Source organism: Neoarius graeffei, chromosome 24, assembly GCF_027579695.1.
Source record: "Neoarius graeffei isolate fNeoGra1 chromosome 24, fNeoGra1.pri, whole genome shotgun sequence".
NCBI lineage: Eukaryota > Metazoa > Chordata > Actinopteri > Siluriformes > Ariidae > Neoarius > Neoarius graeffei.
In genome coordinates this window covers 29,905,529-29,926,098 of record NC_083592.1, presented here as the reverse complement: position 1 = coordinate 29,926,098, position 20,570 = coordinate 29,905,529, and the positions used below count along the sequence as shown (strand labels likewise).

The window sequence follows — 20,570 nt, the reverse complement described above, 5'->3', positions numbered from 1 at the left end:
TAGAAAACACTATATAAGTTTGACTATATTCAAGATATTTTCACTTGCAATTTTTTTTTTTTTTGCATTTTTTGATAATCAAGCTTGCGTTCACTTGTGTGACAGGCGGTTATAATAAAGTTCATAACAATCAGATTATATTAATTATAACAATCAGATTATATTAAAATGAGGTGTATGTCGAACACATGGATTAGCCTGGTGTATTCATGCTGTAAATAATCTGATTACTGGGTGAAATTCCAGTCTTGTATTCCACAGTATTTATACACTTTCAGTGATGTCCAGATGGCGGTAATTCCCCTCACTCACTCTGCTGCATGTCTGCGTCGTGACAGAAATGCATTTGAAAAGTCGCCCCGCCTCCAAAAGGAAGTGCATACCACTTCGAAGTCACTGGTGAGAACCCCTATCGGCGTGTCACTGTGTGTTTTGTCATGACTTTGTTTCATGTAAATGGGCTGTAGTGTGATGAGACGCGACCTCTCCAGCAGTCAGGTTCACAGCCCTGGAGGCAGGAAAGCATGTGTTGACCTGTAATTCTTTCCAGCAGCTCACACTTCTCTCAGATGGCACTGCACGGATTAGAGCACTCGGCCCACCGGCCTGTTCCCACACCTCACATACTGGCTGGGCCAGATGTGCACAACCACACACACAGCATTTCTCACACTTCTGCTCACTCTCTCTCTTTTTTTTTTCTTTCTTTCTGTTTTTGAGGCGTATTTCTCTTTTTTTGACACAAAGAGAGAAAGAAAGAAGTGAGAGCTTTTTTTTCTTGGCAAGAATCTTAAAGGAGCTTCAGCTGTAAATGAGACTGATGTGCTAATCCATTGGAAAGTGGTAATGGGGGGGCAGATGGGGAAATCAAAGGGGCTGAGGTCATCACAGGATGTTCGGCCCATAAATTACCATTAATCTCTCTCTCTTCGTTCTCTCTTCCTCCTATCTCTCTTCTTTCTCTCTCTTCCTCTTCTCTCTCTTTTCTTTCTCTCTCCTTTCTTCCTCCTTTCTCTCTGTCTGTTGCTCTTTTCCTCCTCTCTCTCTTCCTCTTTTCTCTCTCTCCTTTCTCCCTTTCTCTCTCTTCCTCCTCTCTCTTTTCATTGTCTGCCTCTTTTCTATCTCCCTCTCACTTCCCCACTTCTCATCTTTCTCTTCCATCTTCTTCCCACCTTCTTTCTCTCTTCCTCTTCTCTCCGTCTTTTGCACTCAATCTCTTCTGTTTTTTCTATTTCTCCCTCTCTCTCTCTCACTCTGCTCCACTTCTCTCTCCCTCTTTTCTCTCACCAACTCTCTTCCTCTCAACTGCTTCTTTCTGCTTTCCCTTGTCTCTCGTTGCCTTCCCCCTCTATTTTTTGCTCTCTTCCTCTCCTCTCTCCCTTTCCCTCTCTCTTTCTTTTCTCCCTCTTTCACGCTCTGTCTCGAGCGCTCTTCCTCTGTTCTCTTTCGCTCTTGTCTCTCTCCCCCACCTTATTTCTTTGTTCCTCTTCTCTTTCTCTGTCTCCCTTTGCTTCTCTAGAAAATGTTCCATCGGTGCCAGACGAATGAATGATTTTCATGAGAAATCTTGACTTCGGGGGGAAAAAAATCCAGCAAAGGGTTGAAATAAAAATAATAATAATAAATAAATGATCTCATTAGTTGTGTTGCAGCTGAGGAGGTGGGTCTGCTTCACACTTATTGAAAGATCCGTGCTAATGCAGCAGTGCGCTCTTCCGGATGGTTCTTTGGACGCTATTCTTTATAGATGTTCTTATGTAAAATGTTGACCCGGATTAAACGGATATTATTTTCATGTTTGGCGTAATTGTTTGCAGGGTTTTAAAACACGTCACTTTAGATCCCACAGGTTAATAAATCAAAACTAATACGCCAAATAGACTTGTTGCTGGATTCCTCCTGTATCTTCAGCCTTGTTCTTGTTTCTTATTTCCAGATGGCGCTCAGTAGGGGGAAGCGTTTGCTGGACAGCAGCTCATCAATCAGTCGTGATCTGGAGAAATGCTCCCTCAACACACACGCCGAGGCTAAGGCAGTGAATGCCGAGGTACAGCGAGTCATGAAAAACACAAAAGCAGATGTTTTGTTCCTGTGACTGTTTATACACGCAAAGATCATCAGTCCTGAATAAACCTGTTCTGATTGCAAATCAGTCAAATGACCTAGAATCTGAACCAAATGCCTGCACAAGAGACGAGCAGCCTTTTGTGTCAGTGTTACCATAGCAACCAGATGCCAGAGTGTAACAAGTAGCTAATGTTAGTTCAGTAAGTGTTCAGGAACAGGAATGTTAAAACACAAACAAGGTGTTAAATAAAAGATCACTGCCAATATGATGTCAAGTGAATCAATCGAATTTATAAAATAACATGACTACACTTACTATTGGTCATTTTATGTCTCGTATTTTATTGGCAGATACATGTTGTCTTTCGAGAAAATAAATTCATGAAATAAGCAGAATTTTCTGCAAATTATATAACAAGAAAATCTTAAGCTTTTGTATTTATAACTAAAAGGGCACTTGGTAGAGTTCATACCTCTGCCAACCCATTTGTATTTGCATCAAAATCTACTCGACTGGTCTTTGTCCCATGGCCCACCTTTCCTCAAAATGTCATCAAAATCTGTTCACTACTTTTTGAGTTAGATTAGTAACAGACAACCAACCAACCAAACGGAAGCGAAAACATAACCTCATCCAACAAAAGTTGTCAGAGGTAATTAATATATAATATTTGTATTTAGAAACTGCCTAAAAGTGGAGCTCCCAATGAGTGTATGAGCAAAATATTTGCAAGGGCACAAAATAAACCTGAATAGAATAATGGGAGGGCGGCACAGTAGTGTAGTGGTTAGCACCTCACAGCAAGAAGGTTCTGGGTTCGAGCCCACTGGCCGACAAGGGCCTTTCTGTGTGGAGTTTGCATGTTCTCCCCGTGTCTGTGTGGGTTTTCTCCAGGTGCTCCGGTTTCCCCCACAATCCAAAGACATGCAGGTTAGGATAATTGATAGCTCTAAATTGACCGTAGGTGTGAATGTGTGAATAATTGTTTGTCTCTGTCAGCCCTGCGATGATCCCGCCTCTCACCCACAGTCAGCTGGGATAGGCTCCTATTATAGAGAATAATAGGAGTGTGCAGCCGCAGAATGCAACCTGCATGCAGTGCCATTAGGACTAATTATCATACACCTGTTCCTGATTAGAGCGCAGTCACAGCGCATAAGGACTCTTTGTAACAGAGACTTATACCCTGTCCACACTAGGGATTTTGTACCGATACGATACTACTTTCGTACCGCAACACCTGTCCACACTAGCAACTATACCGGTACTGTAGCGGTATAATGCCGCTTTTCCACTACCAACGCGGCTGAGTTGGGCTGAGCCGTACCGTGCTGAGTTGGGCTGAGTCGAGCGAGTGGGGCTGTTGGAGTTGCATTTCGACTACAACCGCGCTGAACCGTGCTGGCTGGAAGTGGGTGGACACATTGGGTGGAGTTAGCAAAAGTGGGTGGACGTCACGTGATGTCGTTAGGCAGCGCAAACAGTGACATCAGTGACCTTTTAAGCGGTAGTCTCACGACCCGGATAGTAAACAATAAACATGGAAGACATGGAGTCGTTAGTGTTGCTGGTCTTGGTGCTGTGGCTTGTTGTCACCGACAACGCCAACAGATACTGGCAAGAGCGTATAGATGAGGCGAGGCGCATAAGGCTTCAGAAATTCTCGTAATTCGTAATTCTTCTTCTTCCGAGTTTACAGTGTTTACAGATCCCAGCGTGCTTGCGGGGCGTGTGTGGGCATGTGAGGACACACCTCCTCACCAATCAGTGCACAGGGGAGTGTCTCCTCACGCCCCTAGCTCCACTCGGCTCAGTTTGGCTCGCTTTAGCCCTACTCCAAAACCGTGCGAGTTTTTGGTGCTGAGTAGGGCTGAAGCGAGCCGAGTCGTGCTGCTCTGAGGTAGTCGAAACGCGAGCCGTGTCGGGCTGAAGTGAGCTGAAAAAGGGTAGTGGAAAAGGGCCATAACTGTATCGGTACGAAACCCACAAATGTATGGGTTTCGTACCGGTACAGTATCGGTACTGTAGCTCTTCGCTGTAGTGTGGACAGATGAAGACTATAAATTGTCTAGGAATAGGCTTAGTCAGATGAAAAAATGATGACAAAGATAAACTATATATTCTTTTTCCTTCAAATGTCGCTTTGTTTCCTTACAAAAATATCACACCTCGGTCATTGTGCATCACATGAACACAGAGATTGTGACCGTATTATTTTCTGTTTAACAGATTATTCAAAAAAATTAACACCTTGTTTAATCAGGCTATAATTTTAATTCAAGCCTCAGTCTATTTACACAATCCTGTTTTTTTTGTATATACATAATGAGTAAATCAAGCAGGACATGCTGTTATAGAAAAATAATCAACAATGCAGTGGTTGATATTGGAAAATAATGGCACCCCAATTATTATTAGCTCACTGGCTGTAGGGCGATAAGCTATTGCCATAACGTGGCATCCGTCAGCCGTCTGTCTGTCCATCCACAGTTCACAAAAATTGCTACTCCTCCCTGAGTTTTCACTGGATTTTGATTCTGATTGTTTTGTTTGGAAGATCTAATTAGTCTGCACAAAAGTTACTCCTTGGTTTTGTGATTTCTCAGTAACGAGTTGCTAATTAGGCCGGTTAACGAACTTTGAGGAAAATCGCTACTCCTCCCTGAGTTTTTACTGGATTTTGATTCTGATTGTATTGTTTGGAAGATGTAATTGTTCTCATGAAGAGCAACTTGGCTATGTCAGTAGAGGCGCTGAAGTCAACAGCGTGAATCAAACTACAAACATGGCCACTCAGAACTACAACAGCCAGGATTCTCAGCGCCCCCTGTCACCAGAATATTGATTTCAGCTGTTGCTCATTACCACAACGCTACTTAAGCCCCTCTCTGACATTGCCTCAGTGCGAAGTATCGTTCTGAGTTTACGGTCCATGCCAAACCTTGGTTTCTCTGCCTGGCTCTATTGTTATTGACTCTCGCTTTCCTCTTTTCATCTACGCTTCCTGTTTTGCCTATGTCTCCCTGTTTGCCGATCGACCGACCCTCGCCTGCCTTCTGACCATGATTTCTGTTTCACAATTTGGCTTTGTACTATTTGCTTGCTGCTTCTTCCTGTAACTGCATCAGTAAGTGCATGCATCCTGACAGGATACTTCACCTACAATGGGTGTAACAGAAGAAGCCAAACAAACTGCACTGAATGCTCAGGGAAGGTTGTTAGGAGAACATCAGCAGATGCTTGCTGACCTTAACACATGGATGACGCAACTTGCAACTGTGATGTTGCAGGCCCTCCTTCCACACCCTGAGACACTTTCCAGTGCCGCATTGCATCTCCCAGGTGCCTAAAAGTACCCCAGAGACACAACCACCTATAAAGGGTTTTTGCTACAGCGCTCTCTCTACTTTTCCACCATGCCTTGTCTTTCTGATGAACACAAAATTGCCAAGTTCCTAACCTTCCTCATGGGTAAGGCTCTACTGTGGGCTAGCGCTGTATGGGGAAAAGGAGGAGAACACATGACTTCTTATGAGCATTTCCTCAAGCTCTTCAAATGAGTGTTTGATCATGAATCTGAGGGCATTGAAGTCGGTGAAAGTCTCCTCACCATACAACAGGGCACTAAAAGAGTGGCTGAATATGCTTTGGATTTTCTGACCCTTGCCGCAACCAGCGGATGGAACGAGATGGCCTAGAAAGCAATGTTTTGTCAGGGTCTCCGTCTGGAGGTACTCAGTGAAATGGCGTGTAGAGATGAAAACATGACATTAGACTCTATTATTGACCTGGCTATCTGGCTGGATCATTTGCCCACCGGTCAGCCCTCTCTCAGGGAACCCTCTGGGCAAGCTTGTCATACGGAAGAGTGTACCTATGGAATTTTCCCACACTCACCTGAGAAGAGCTGAATGAGAAAAGAGGAAGCGGGACTATGATTTTACTGCAGGAGTTCAGAGCACAGGATAAACCAGTGTCCCATTCGTCCGCCACGCTCCAAGCCAGCAGAACCTGCGACTCCTGTGGTGAGTCCTGATCATAAATTCAGTGCACAATCTTTTAAAGTGCCTGTATTGTTAAAGTTGGTATCTTCCACACACGCCCTGTCTGCATTCATAGACTCTGGGGCAGAGGGAAGTTTCCTCAACTGCATGATTGTCCAGAAGTATGACCTGCCCACAATCCCTTTGCGAAGTCTGCTCAGCATCTGAACCATTGACGGAGGACCCATAGGTGACGGTCAGGTCACCATCAGGACTGCTCCTGTTCTCATTCAGGTGGGAGCACTCCATTCAGAACAAATCTCCCTCTATGTAACTATCACTGTACATCATGACATTATTCTGGGGTATCCTTGGTTACAACTTTATGATCCATTAATCTCTTGGCATAACAAAGAAATTCTTCAATGGTCTCCCATATGTTTTCAACATTGTCTTGCTTGCCCTCAATTATGCATCTCTTCCATGTCAGTCGAAAGCCCACAGCCGGATTCCATCAACAACGTCCCAGAGTGTTACCTAGACCTTAAGGAGGTCTTTAGCAAAGGGAGGGCTTGTGGTCTACCACCTTACAGACCATACGACTGTGCCATCGACCTTCTACCAGGTATGTCACCTTCACGCGGTCGAATATATCCTCTGTCCCAGAAGGAGCATGCTGCCATGGAAGAGTACATCCAGGAAGCCCTCAACCAGGGATACATTTGTTCCTCCAAGTCCCCAGCTTCCGCTGGTTTCTTCTTTATCATGAAACGAGGTGGTGGCCTCAGGCCGTGCATTGATTATAGAGGATTTAAACCAGGTAACTGTGAAGTGCCCATATCCCCGCCTCTTGTTCCGTCTGCCTTAGAAGAACTTCGTTCAGCCAAGATATTTTCAAAGCTTGACCTACGCAGTGCATATAATCTAATCAGAATCTGGAAGGGTGATGAATGGAAAACCGCATTCAGTGCAACCACTGGACACTTCGAATACCAGGTAATGCCATATGGCCTTTATTTGGCACCCAGCGTTTTCCAGTGCTTAATTAACAGCATGCTTAAAGACATGTTGGGACGATATGTCATAGCTTGCATCGACGATATCTTGATTTACTCTCCGGATGAAGAGAGTCATAGAAAACATGTCAGAGCGGTTCTAAAACACTTACTAGATAACCATCTATATGTAAAGGCTGAAAAATGTGAATTTCACCGAAATCAAATGTCCTTCCTAGGCTATATCATAAGCTCCAAAGGGGTAAGCATGGACTCCTCCAAGGTTTCTGCCATCATGTCCTGGCCTGTACCCATGTCTGTCAAGGAACTTCAATGATTCCTGGGTTTTACTAACTTCTATCGTCGCTTCATTCGGGGTTTCAGCATGGCTGCAGCTCCACTCACTGCCTTGCTTAAAAAGGGACCCAGGAAGCTGCAATGGAAACCCTCAGCTGAAGACGCCTTCAAGCGACTCAAGGAAACGTTCACCTCAGCTCCAGTTCTGCAACATCCTGACCCTACTAAACCCTTCATTGTCGAAGGTGACACATCTGATACAGGAGTTGGAGGGATCTTGTCCCAGTAGTGTGGCGAGAAACACAAACTCCATCCAGTGGCCTTTTTCTCCAAAAAGCTCACGTCTGCTGAAAGAAACTATGATGTCGGGAACCAAGAACTCTTAGCTATCAAACTTGCTCTAGATGAATGGAGACACTGGCTGGAGGAAACCATTCATCCCTTCACCATCCTCACTGACCACAAGAATCTCAAGTACCTCAAGAAAGCCAAGCGTCTCAATCCTCATCAGGCTAGGTGGGCCCTATTCTTTACCTGCTTCAATTTCATGATATCGTTCCATCCTGGATCAAGAAACACTAAAGCTGATGCCCTATCTCATACCTTCTCGCCGTCTCACCAGGAGTCTACTACCCATTAAATTCTCCCAACTGCTTTATGCAATCCATTACTTGGGACCTAGACCAATAGATAAGAAACTCACAACCCAGCACAGTTCTGGTGAATCTTTCACCTGGTCTACTCTACGTTCCGAAACGTTTCTGAGGACAACTCTTCACTTGGGCACACACGTCTCCCGCTACTGGTCATTCTGGCAGCCAACAAACCTACCAAATAAGTAATAAGTATTGGTGGGAAAACATGCTCACAGAAATCAATCGGTTCATTACATCATGTTCCGAATGTGCTCAAGCAAATGTTCCATACACCTCACCAGCGAGGAAGCTCTGCCCTCTTCCAGTACCCCAAAGACCCTGGTCTCATATAGCCTGGACTTTATTACCAATCTACCGCCTTCCCAGGGGAACACGACTATCATTGATATTATTGGCAGATTCTCAAGCATTAAAGCTATTCCCGCTACCTGGCATGCCTACCACACTCCAGACTGACGAGTTACTATTTCAGTACATCTTCAGATACTTTGGCATTCCTGAGGACATAGTCAGTGACCGAGGTCCACAGTTCATTTCACGGCTATGGTCCAGCTTCATGGAACGGCTGGGAGTTTCAGTCAGTCTCACATCAGGATATCACCCTCAATCTAATGGTCAAGTTGAGTGGGCAAATCAGGAGCCTGGATGTTTCTTGTGAATCTTTTGCATGAGGAACCCAGGGTACTAGGCACGTTTTATTCCATGGGCCAAGTATGCACCGAACTCTTTGAAGCACTCCGCGGTGCACCTGACACCATTCCAGTGCATACTCGGCTACCAACCACCCTTGTTCCCCTGGGACGATGCCCCAGCCCAGGTCCAAGTCATTGAAGATTGGTTCTTACGTAGCCAAGCCATCTGGGAGCAAGTACATCAGCGCATCGAAACAGTCAATGCTAAGTACAAGGAATATGCTGACAAACACAGGGGCAGCAACCCTGATTTCGCTCCTGGCGACAGAGTATGGGGCGCAACAAAGAACCTCAGATCATCCAACACCTGTAGGAAACTGCAAGTAAGGTACATCGGCCCATTTAAGGTTCTCAGAAGAATCAATGAGGTCTCTTACAGGCTAGCGCTCCCCCTCATAGTTGGATATCTCCCACTTTTCACGTTTCCTGTCTCAAGCCAGCTATTCCAGGCCCACTAGCCAAGAACCCTCCAGTCCAGGAACACCAACCACTGAGTCTAGAGGGCGAACCCATCTACCAAATTAACAGATTACTTGACTCTAGACACAGAAGAGGTCAAATTGAGTATCTGGTAGATTGGGAGGGCTATGGGCCAGAAGAAAGAAGTTGGGTAGCGGCCAAGGATGTCCTGGACCCCCTGATGAAGCAGGAATTTCATGCTTAAAACCCTGACAAACCCGCACCTAGGGGCAGAGGGCGCCCCAAGAAGAATGTAGCTCCCAGAGGGAACTCCTCGGTGGGGGGTCTTCTTTCAGTAGAGGCACTGAAGTCAACAGCGTGAATCAAACTACAAACATGGCTGCCCAGAACTATAACAGCCAGGATTCGCAGTGCCTCCTGTCACCAGAATATTGATTTCAGCTGTTGCTCATTACCACAACGCTACTTAAGTCCCTCTCTGACATTGCCTCAGTGCAAAGTATCATTCTGAATTTTCAGTCCATACCGAGCCTTGTTTTCTCTGTCTGTCTCTACTGTTATCGACTCTCACTTTCCTCTTTTCATCTATGCTTCCTGTTTTGCCTACGTCTCCCTGTTTACCAATCGACCGACCCTCGCCTGCCTTTTGACTATGATTTCTGCTTCATGATTTGGCTTTGTACTGTTTGCTCGCTGCTTCTTCCTGCAATTACATCAGTAAGTGCCTGCATCCTGACGGGCTAATTATAAAAAAAAAAAAGTCTAGTTTCTCATGGTACGGCCGTGTGAGCTACCGCATCACTGACGCTGTGGTTTTCTATCATCAGTATATTCTGAAGCATTTTATTCCTCTTATACCACAGCAATTTGCTTACACAAACAGTTTTTTTTTTTAATTTGTGAATGAGCAACACATCATTTAATAACCTTTTTTCCATTTAAAATTGCATTCAGTGTTGTGGAGCATCTGTGAAACTCTCCAGCTCTCTCTCTCTCTCTGTCTGTCTGTCTGTCTGTCTGTCTCTCTCTCTCTCTCCCTCGTTCTCTGTCTGTCTGTCTGCCTCTTTGTCTTTCTGTGTGTGTGTGTGTGTGTGTGTGTGAGTGTGTGTGTGTCTCTCTCTCTCTCTCTCTCTCTCTCTCTCTCTCTGACTGAAATTGACACCAGAAGTTGACACTCCTTCAAAAATCCAAATGGCTCGTCACAGAAAAAATACCACATCAGCAATAACACACTGTTAATGTCGAGCATCGAATGTACAAATCCATGTCTCACTTGTTACTATCCAAATGATAATGTTTGGTACCTCTGACAGTCTGAGGTCATGGCCTCATTTATGTGCACTTAAACTTTATTGCAGAAACACAAAAGGGAAAATGCCAAGCTGAAAACGCAGTATGAAGACCTGAGGTAACAGATGGAACTTCGTATTTACTTTCCCCAAAGCTTGTCAGTTTCCTTGATAAAGGACTCCTCAGAGAAGAGTCCTTCAGATATCTCCTGCATGACATCACCATCTGCCTCTGTGTTCAGGTGTCAGTATGTGCAGCTCCTCCAGGAGGCCAAGGAGGAGAAGTTTGATGAGAGGAGAGTGAACCTGCTCAAGGCTCAGGTCATGCAGCTGGAAAGACAGGTATCGAAGAGCTGTATTTGTCACCACAATATGCACTTTTTATGTAGAAACGGGTTCTGTCCATCCGGTCACATTTTTGTTTCTGGGCCATATCTTTAAAACCACTGAAGATATCTTCATGAAACTTTGTATACATATCAAGCAACATGTGAACTGGTGCCTTTTGCTATTTTGGATTTTTGAAAAAAAAAGCATTTTTCAAATTTACATAGAAAATGGATTTTTACTTAGTTTCCAAGAGCAGTGTTTGTTTCCTGAGCATATATCAAAAACTATTCATGATACGGATTTGAAACTTGGTATACATGTTAACAAGGTGATGTAGATGTGCGTTTTCATACTAAGAAATTTGAGAAATTTAAATTTTTCATGTTTCCATGGAAACAATTTCAGACTTAGTCTCTCAGGTTAGTCTTAGGGGTAGGTTTTGTTTCCGGAGCAGAACTTGAAAACTATGAGTGGTATGGTCTTGAAAGTTGGTATGTGTTGATTAAGTAATGTATATGTGCCTTTTGATACGAAGAAATGTGAGAAATATTAATTTTTAGCTCCCCTGGACCAAAGGTCCGGTGGGTTTATGCCATGGGCTGCTGAGGTCAGTGTAAAGAGGTAGGGTTGGTTTCCTGCAGCAGAACTTGAAAAATGTGACAAATAATATCTTGAAAGTTGGTATATAGGGCGGGGGATATATATCACTCTGTCTTCTTGTTTTTTTTTTAAACTATTGATCATGTTTGCAGCTTCACTGACAATTAAACTGAAGCCTCAGATACATAATCCACACGAGCCATAGTATGTACTGTAACATTCAGCCGAGTTACGTTTTAACTTGATTACATTTTAACTATTACCTACACACTGTAGATATACTGGACCTTTCCTCGTCTTGATGTAGTACTGTTCAGGATACACCTTTACCTTTAAAGCTAGACGGCCTTTCAATTTCATAAAATCGGTAGCCTGGGCCCGCCCATCCTAAGCGTGACGCAACACGAGGGCCTGTTGCGAGCTTAGTCTGGCCAGGCAAGCTATCTACAGCTCTTCCAAGCTCCCGAAAAATCGGGAGCCAATCAACTTTGAGCATCTCCAACGGCCCTGGGTAGAGGCGTGTTCAAGGCAGTGACGTAGTAGAACTGCGACCGGAAGCCATAGATTGTTTACAGAATCTATGCTGGAAGCGCTTCATTCACTAGAAACATTACGAACATGGAGCAAGTTCTCATTGAAAACGGAGCAAAGAGCAGCCCTGGAGGTATTTATTGAAAGGAAGGACGTTTTCACCTTGCTCCCGACCAGCTTCGGTAAGAGTTTAATCTACCAGTTAGCCCCGTCGCGTCACATACGTCAGAGGAAAGAGTGATGTGATTGGTTTAAGCTTCGTCACAGCCTTTTCTGGCTTCGACCAGTAGCAAACTGAGGCATTTCAGGGAGGCGGGTCAACCACGCACTTTGGGAAACGGTTGGGCTTAATATCTTTGCCAGACCAAATGCTCGCAGAGCTTTGAAGTCGCGTTAGCCAGACTATAAAATCGGTGAAATTTAGTTCCCTCTGAAATTTGGTCATTGTGATGTATGTTTATTTTTGTAATATCTAAAAAAAAAAAAAAAAGGACATTTTGTGGCTGGGAAGTGATTTAATTTGAGGGGATTCCTGAGCAAAGAATGTGCATGAAATCGCTTGCTTCACGCAGCAGACAGAGGAAGTCCGTGTGCGCATGAACTGGTTTACCTTTGACGGTGCACTGAGAATTGCATCATTCTGTCGCTAAATGAACAGCTGATCACATGGAGGTGCTCACTGACCACTGATATTTATTAGTTTGGTCCTGCGTTTCCTTTCCTTCACAACATAACGCCTTTTCGTCTCGCTTTCCGTTACTGTAGTCGGCTTTTCACGTTTCATTTGCGTCCTCCATTTTTCTCTCCTGTTTCAAATCTGTATCCCACAATGCCTTGTGTGAGCGGGGAAAGCCCACCATGTGATGCATGATGTACTATCTTGAATTGGGTCATGGTGAAGCAGGAAAAATTAGCGGAGAATTTAGGGCCATGTGGCCCTAAATTCATTAATTGTTCTATTAAAAAAAAAAAAATAGAAGTCTGTGTTTTGAATTTGGTAGCTTTCGGTCCACTAAACAAAAATAACTGGGTGTCAAGGAAAATTCTTTTTATGACTTAAACTTGAAAAATCTGAAAGGCCGTCTGCCGTTAGTTAATTAATCAATTGATTTGATTGATTAATTACCCAAAAATGTGATGTGGACCTTCAGAATGAGAACTGGATGTTCAGGACCACCTTTAAATCTTTTACTCTAAAACCCAGTGAAAGTTACATTGCATGCACCTTATCAGAAATCTCTGAATATATTTCACTCTTTGAAATTATATAAAATGTTCATTCTTAAAGGCAAAAGCAATCACATTTGAATGTTTAGGATCCCATATTAAATATTTAATGACCTAACATGAGTCTATCACAAGTTTCGACACTTTTCCACTGAAGAAACCTAGATGTTCTTTGATGTAGGAAAACCTGTATGGGCATTTATCCAGACTGTATTTTCACATATATTTAAAAAATATATATTTATTAAATTAAGTTACCTTATCAAGTATAGAAAAAAAGCATGTGACTTAAAATTGATATTACATGTACACAATTTAAATTTCAGCAAGCACTTCATACCCTATGTCGTGAACACATAATACATTATACATATACATTGTTATATTCTATGTGAGCACAGCCAGTACATACATATACATTGTTATTCTATCCACATTCACTAGATATGAGCAATCACGCGCTCTTATTGGCTACTCTACTACTAGGATATCAGCTCGTATACTGTGAGTAGAGGAAAACAAAATGGTGGAGCGTGTTGCTGAACTAACCGAGGATGAAATAAAAACTCTACTCGAAAATAAAACCCCAAAAAATACAAAAAAAATTCAACAAAATATGGAATGAAAGTATTTGATGGTGAGAACCTCTCTTATTTATTTTTCAAGAATTATTAATATTATTGTAGTATTTTTCACAAATTGCTCCTGTCATTTCGCCGGTTTGTTTACATTCTTCATATTTAAGCATTTAAAATTTGAATTTTTTTAGACTGGTTCAAAAGCTCAAAGAAGTTTGAAAATTACATCACTGAAATGTCCAAGGAAGAATTAAATACAGTACAACACTGATATCGTAAAGTCCTTGGGATATTGGAAAAAACTTTATGATATCAGAACTTTATGATAAGCCTAAAGTCACTTTTTAATAGAGAGCAAAGAAACACACTTTCAAATTCAATCTTTATTTGCAAACACATAACACATACATGCATTATATTTAATAGTAACACCAATACATCAGAAGAAATCTTTGATTGTGGTTTGTTTGACACTGATCACATGGTGATTGACATCAAGATCATTTTCAATAGCTAACAAATCCTTCAAATATTGCTGCATCTTGGGAAGGGGTCGTCCAGGGAGGGCCACCATGTACCTTCGAAGTTGATTGAGACCTGCCATGGCACTGGCATATGATGGCTTGTCAGAGTCATCAGATGTTTCTTCAGATATTTCTTCTGCTTCTTCTGGCTTGCTCTGAACTTCTGTCACAATCTCTTCATCTGTGAGTTTGGATGTTGTCTCCACGTTCTTGTCAGCATTGACAAAGTCTTCTGGTTCTGTACTGAATCCACAGTGGGGGCTCTGAGTTAAGATAACTTTGCAGGCTTCTGGAGTGCTTGACAGGAAAACTTTATTATAAGTGTAATTTATGGCCCCTGGGGACATCAAAATGACTTTATATTATACCTAAAATTTATGATAAGCAAGTTTATGATAAGCCAAAAGTTTTATATCATATTTAATGGACTTTATGCCGGGAAATGAAAATCACTTTACATTATCCATAACTTTACAATATCAGTGTTTACGATATCTGTGCTGTACTGTAAATGACGAAAGCTGTTCTATACCTTGGCACGACAGCAAGATGGCACTTTCTACAAAAAAAAACAACACTAAAGTCAATTCGTGCAGCCATCGATAGGTTTTTAAGAAGTCCGCCTAAGTGGAAATGATTTTGTCAGACATTTTGTGTAAATTTTTTTTTATTTATTGAATTTGCAAAAAATAAAAATGCTCTGTTTTATTTATTTATTTTATTTATTAGTTTATTTGATAGGGACAGTGCACATTCACGAACAGTAATATAAAATGCATAATGTAAATAATCCGGAGTTAGCATAATTGCTCATTTTCATCTGTAGTCTCTAGGCAGGTAACATAAAACAGAATGAGATACAAATACACATACTATACTAATTAAGGAAAAATGCAGCATCACTATTAACAAATCCAGGACAGTAACAGAACCAACAAAAACAACACACTACACAAAAATCTTCTCAAAAATCCAGTGAATGTGGTTATAATAAATCAGTTATTCCACTCAATCTCGTTGTACATGGCTTATAGCCAACTCTTTGCTACGCGCCTCGTCGGCTATCAGCTCATGTATGACTTGATTTCATTGAATAACTATTAATTATAGCCTATGTAGTGAGCACATACATACATATGCATTGTCATGTAGCGCTTAAGAAACTGACACAATTTTGGCATTGTGGGGTTTATGTGTAGCACCACTGCTAATATGCACTGATGTGTATATGGCAGTACAAGAGACGACTTAATATTCAACTTCACTTGAATGCTCCTTACTGTCAGTAAATAAAATTTTAAAGGAATTTGTGAATCCTCGTCAAGTCTTTCAGGTGTCTGTTCTCCACCTAGTCTGCACTGTTGCTCTTTTAGCTGTTTTTAGTAAATTGATAAGCACTGATTGGGGGGGGGGGAGTAATATAAATGTGAATCAGGACAGACCTACTGTCATCATTTTCACTCTTCCTGATATCCATCTTTATGCATTCTGCATGTGTCCTGACTGCTTTGCAGGTGATTTTGCTGTCTGAAGGTTTGAGCTCCCAGGTCTGCCGCAGACAGGATGTGGAGAAAGCCCTTGATCCTCTAACACAGAGATTAAGGTATGCTGACTGAGTGGCGAGGCTACAGTACAGTGACCTGACTGCAAATTGCATTTGTTCATCCTCTGGTCAGGTCACCATAGAAGCAGAATTGTTTGATTTAGACGTGAATAAAATTTCAAGCGATGCGTCAGTCCGAATTAAAAGGAAAACTGACTGCAGCTTGATAGCGTGAATCTTTAAGCATTTCCCTTAGAAATGTGTGAAATTTCTGAAACAGGCCCAAGCGGTAGTGAGCGGTATGAAGATTGATCTGGTGTATCAGTTATAATTCATCTTATAGTATCTGATATCTGTAACTTTATACTGATATGGAACTTGAGAAAACATATTACACATCATCCATATTGAATGTAATACGACAGAGAAAAAGACTGAATGATGGTCAGAACATGGGTTTATTATATTTTAGCATGCACACTGGTTGTGCGTGACGACAAGCATACAGCATGACATCGCTCAAATACAACCCCAATATCCAGAAACACAGCCCCCGAGCTCTTTTACGATAGACTGAGGTGAAGTGGAAAATTGTCCCGAGGTCTGATGATTCAAAAGTAGAAATTATTTTTAGAAATCATGGACACCACGTCCTCCAGGCTAAAGAGTCGAGGGACCATCTGGCTTGTTATCAGTGCACAGTTCAAAAGCCACACTGCAAAAAATTGAAAACTGAATTTGAGGAGAAAATTACTTAATACTCGTGAAATTATCTTGCTGCATGGACAGATATTTTTACTTGAGAAGACATCTTAGAATAAGTTGGTTGCAATCTAGAACTAGGTTTAATAATCTCAGAATTGGTGTCTTTTATTCTTCTAATAGGAAATGTTAGACTGTTTCAACTATTTTCAAGATATTTTCACTTGCCAAGATATAATTTTTTGCAGTGCAGCATCTGTGATGGTATGAGGGTGCATTAGTGCACATGACATGGGTAGCTTATACATCTGGGAAGGCATCATTTATGCTGAATGATATATACATGTTTCAGAGCAATATGCTGCTATCCAAGCAAAATCTTTTTCAGGGGAGGCCTTCCTTCTTTCAGCAAGACAATGCCGAACCGCTTTCTGCACATATTAAAACCGCATAGCTCTGTAGTAAAAGAGTCTGGGTGATAAACTGGCCTGCCTGCAGTCTAGACCTGTCTCCTATTTAAAACATTTGGCACGTTATGAAGTGCAAAGTACGACAAAGGAGACCCCGAACTGCTGAGCAACTGAATTTGTAGATCAGGCAAGAATGGGAAAACATGTCTCTTTCAAAACTACAGCAATTGGTCTCCTCAGTTCCCAAACATTTACAGAGTGTTGTTAAAAGTAGAGGTGATGCAACAGAGTGGTAAGCATGCCCCCGTCCCACCTTTTTTGAAACGTGTTACTGACATTAAATTCAGAATGAGCATATATTTTTCAAAAAAACAATAACGTTTCTCAGTTTCAACATTTGATGTTGTCTTTGTATTATTTTCAATGAAATACAGGGTTTCCATGATTTTTGCAAATCTTCACATTCTGTTTTTATTTACAGTTTACACAGCGTCCCAACTTTTTTGGAATTGGGGCTGTACCTGTCTCTGTTTCTGTGACTTTACACTCATCTTCTGTCACCTACAAGGTGCTGTCATTAGTCAGTCAGTGTAGAACAGCTTTTCCTCACTCACATCTAGAAAAGCAACAGATATCATGTTTAGCATGGTTTTTAATAAAGGTTATTATCGCTAAGAATGTGAAGCATGATTTGAATGTATTTACAGAAATAAAAGCTGCTATTTATTCATATAATCAATAATAATGCAGTGTTCATTCAGTGTTGGAGTAGTTTACTTTAGAATGGTTGAAGATCAGGGGAAAAAAAAAATATATGACCTGGTCTTTTTCCAATCATCAGAACTGTCTAGTTTCAGTGAACTTGTGCCCACTGTAGACTCAGCTTCCTGTTCTTGTCTATAGGAGCGGAACCCAACGTGGCCTATTGCCATCGTAGCTCTTCTGCCTTAAGATTTGACATGTTGTATGTTCTGTGGTGCTTTTCTACTCACCACGTTTGTAAAGAGTGCTTATTTGAGTTACCATAGCCTTCCTGTCAGCTCGAACCAGTCTAGCCATTCTACTCGAACCTCTCTCATCAGCAACGGTGTTTCTGCCCACAGGACTGTTGCTCGCCTTTTTTTTTTGTATTTGCACCATTCTGTTAAACTCTAGAGATGGTCATGTGTGAAAATACCAAATCAGCATTTTTTTGAAATACTCAAAACAGTCCATCTGGCAACAACCATTCCACATCACATTTTTCCCCATTCTGATGTTTGATGTGAACATGAACTGAAGCAGCTATCTGTGCTACCTATCTACATAATGTTAGGCATTACGTTGCTGCCACATAATTGGCTGATTTGGATAATTGCATTTATTCTGTCCACATTCACTGGATATGAGCAATCACATGCTCTGGCTACTGTACTACTAGATTATGAGCTCATATACCATGAGTAGAGAGAAACAAAATGGCGGAGTGCATCAAGTCAGGTACATCACTTTATCAAGTATTTAAAAGAAACAGATATAGCTCAAAGAATACAATGTTGTAATGCACCTTTTAAGTTGGTTTGCCAACCGCCAAAAAACCCTGAAGAAGAACAAAATGGCGAAACGTGTTGCTGAACCAACCGAGAACGAAATAAAAACTCTACTTGAAAACAACCCCCCCCCCAAAAAGCAACAAAATATGGAATAATATTTGGTAAGGATGGGGTCCCCCCCCCCCCCCCCCCCAGCCTGGGCCCGCCCATCCTAAGTGTGACGCAACACGAGGGCCTGTTGCGAGCTTAGTCTGGCAAGACAAGCTATCTCCAGCTCTTCCAAGCTCCCGAAAAATCGGGAGCCAATCAACTTTGAGCATCTCCAACGGCCCTGGGTAGAGGCATGTTCAAGGCAGTGACGTAGTAGAACTGCGACCGGAAGCCATAGATTGTTTACAGAATCTATGCCGGAAGCGCTTCATTCACTAGAAACATTACGAACATGGAGCAGCAGCAAGCCTTTGACACAGCGGTAGATGCTGTATTGAAAGCATTCAACGGGAAGTTCTCATTGAAAACGGAGCAAAGAGCAGCCCTGGAGGTATTTATCTTCTTCCTGTTACTCAAGCAGTTTCCGTCGCGTCACATACGTCAGAGGAAAGAGTGATGTGATTGGTTTAAGCTTCGTCACAGCCTTTTCTGGCTTCGACCAGTAGCAAACTGAGGCATTTCAGGGAGGTGGGTCAACCACGCCTTTGGGAAATGGTTGGGCTTAATATCTTTGCCAGACCAAATGCTCGCAGAGCTTTGAAGTCGCGTTAGCCAGACTAGTCCCCCCCCCCCCCCCCCCCCAAGTATTATCGCATTTTTCACAAATTGCTACTGTAATTTTGCCGGTTTGTTTACATTCTTGGCGGAAAGGATTTTGTTGGACGTTTTGTATAAAGTTTTTATTTATGGAATTTGCAAATAATAAAAATGCTGTGTTTCTCAAAATCCAGTGAATGTGGATAGAATAAAATGGTTATTCCACTCAATCTTGTCATACATGGCTAATAACCAACTTGGTGCTACGTGCCTTGTTGGCTATCAGCTCATGTACGGCTCGATTTCATGGAATAACTGTTAAGTATGCACAGCTATACAGGTGTATTAAAAAAGCAGGTAGGTGTATATGTGAAGTTCATCTTGGTTATGTGATGTAAGAATCTCGAAAATGTTGCTGCAGCCAAAGGCGTGACACCATACAAAACTGATCAGGCTCTGCTTTATCTGGCTTACTGATCTCAGATCAGCTCGACACAGATCTCACCCAGGCAAAATGCCCAGGCCACCTCAGATCAGCTAAAGAAATCAGGCTGGTGTTAACCAGTTAGGGTCTGTGGATCTGTACAGCAGGGGCTGAAGTGATAGTGTGGTTAATCAGCTCAGCTGGCCGCCTCTAAGTGCCTGTTATTGGGGCCTCTGATCCAATAAAGGCCAGGATTATGGCACTTTGCTTTCACATAATTTCGTTTGGTTACACCCCGCAAAAGCACAGTCGCATCTCTTCAGCTTGATGACAGCTTGACGATCGGCAGAAACAAGCCGAGAACTGGGCTGGCTTCAATAAAAAGAACACACAGTTGACACAGTCTTGGCTGTCGTGTCTGAAATGCTACATTGAGGCGTTTTGATTATTCTTTATGAGTCAGCTGAGATGAAATTCCCTCTGTCCCTGCAGAGCCGAGGCTGTCATCATGAAGACACTCTAGGGTTTATGATATTATCTTTCATTTACTAGCTCTAATATAGCTTTATTACTGGCAATTAAAAAGCTAATTAAACATTTGTTTGCGCTCAGATCGCTGCTGTGCTCCGCGGATCCTGCTGCGGATGTGGTGATCACTCGGACAGAGCTCACGCAGCTTCTGGAAAAGTGTGAGGATGTGAGACAGAAGCTGCACAGAAATAAGGTAAAGTATGTTTGGAATCAAACACGTTGGGGCGCGTGTATCGGAAAATAACCACAGAACAACGCGTCCTGAAGTGCTTTTAATTATTTTTATAGCATTAACAATAACGTTTTAACAAATGGGACATTTTGGTAAATATTTTATTAATTTACGCTTTAATGTTGTGGAATGTCTGTGAAACAAGTTAGTTCCTGTTGGCACTGATGGTACAGCAGCTATAAACAGTCATTCCCTCACCAGGCTCTCCTTTCTTCTCTCTCTTGAAGTTAAAAAAAAAAAACAACCCACAGCTGGTCAT

General features: G+C 42.2%; 1 protein-coding gene across 2 annotated transcripts in view; it reads left to right on the top strand.

Annotated features, from left to right (window-relative positions):
* Nucleotides 1–1,520: 1,520 nt before the first annotated feature.
* The window catches only part of LOC132872795 (uncharacterized), a 149,109-nt gene continuing 130,059 nt past the window's right edge, over nucleotides 1,521–20,570 (top strand). The window contains exons 1-6 of one of the 2 annotated variants that reach the window (XM_060907883.1): nucleotides 1,521–1,660; nucleotides 1,937–2,047; nucleotides 10,470–10,519; nucleotides 10,643–10,742; nucleotides 15,705–15,793; nucleotides 20,161–20,272. In XM_060907883.1, the coding sequence (XP_060763866.1) occupies nucleotides 1,937–2,047; nucleotides 10,470–10,519; nucleotides 10,643–10,742; nucleotides 15,705–15,793; nucleotides 20,161–20,272 (462 nt within the window). In that variant the 5' untranslated portion in view covers nucleotides 1,521–1,660. Of the gene's footprint in view, nucleotides 1,661–1,936; nucleotides 2,048–10,469; nucleotides 10,520–10,642; nucleotides 10,743–15,704; nucleotides 15,794–20,160; nucleotides 20,273–20,570 lie in introns of those variants that run through there. The other variant, XM_060907884.1, reaches the window with a different exon arrangement.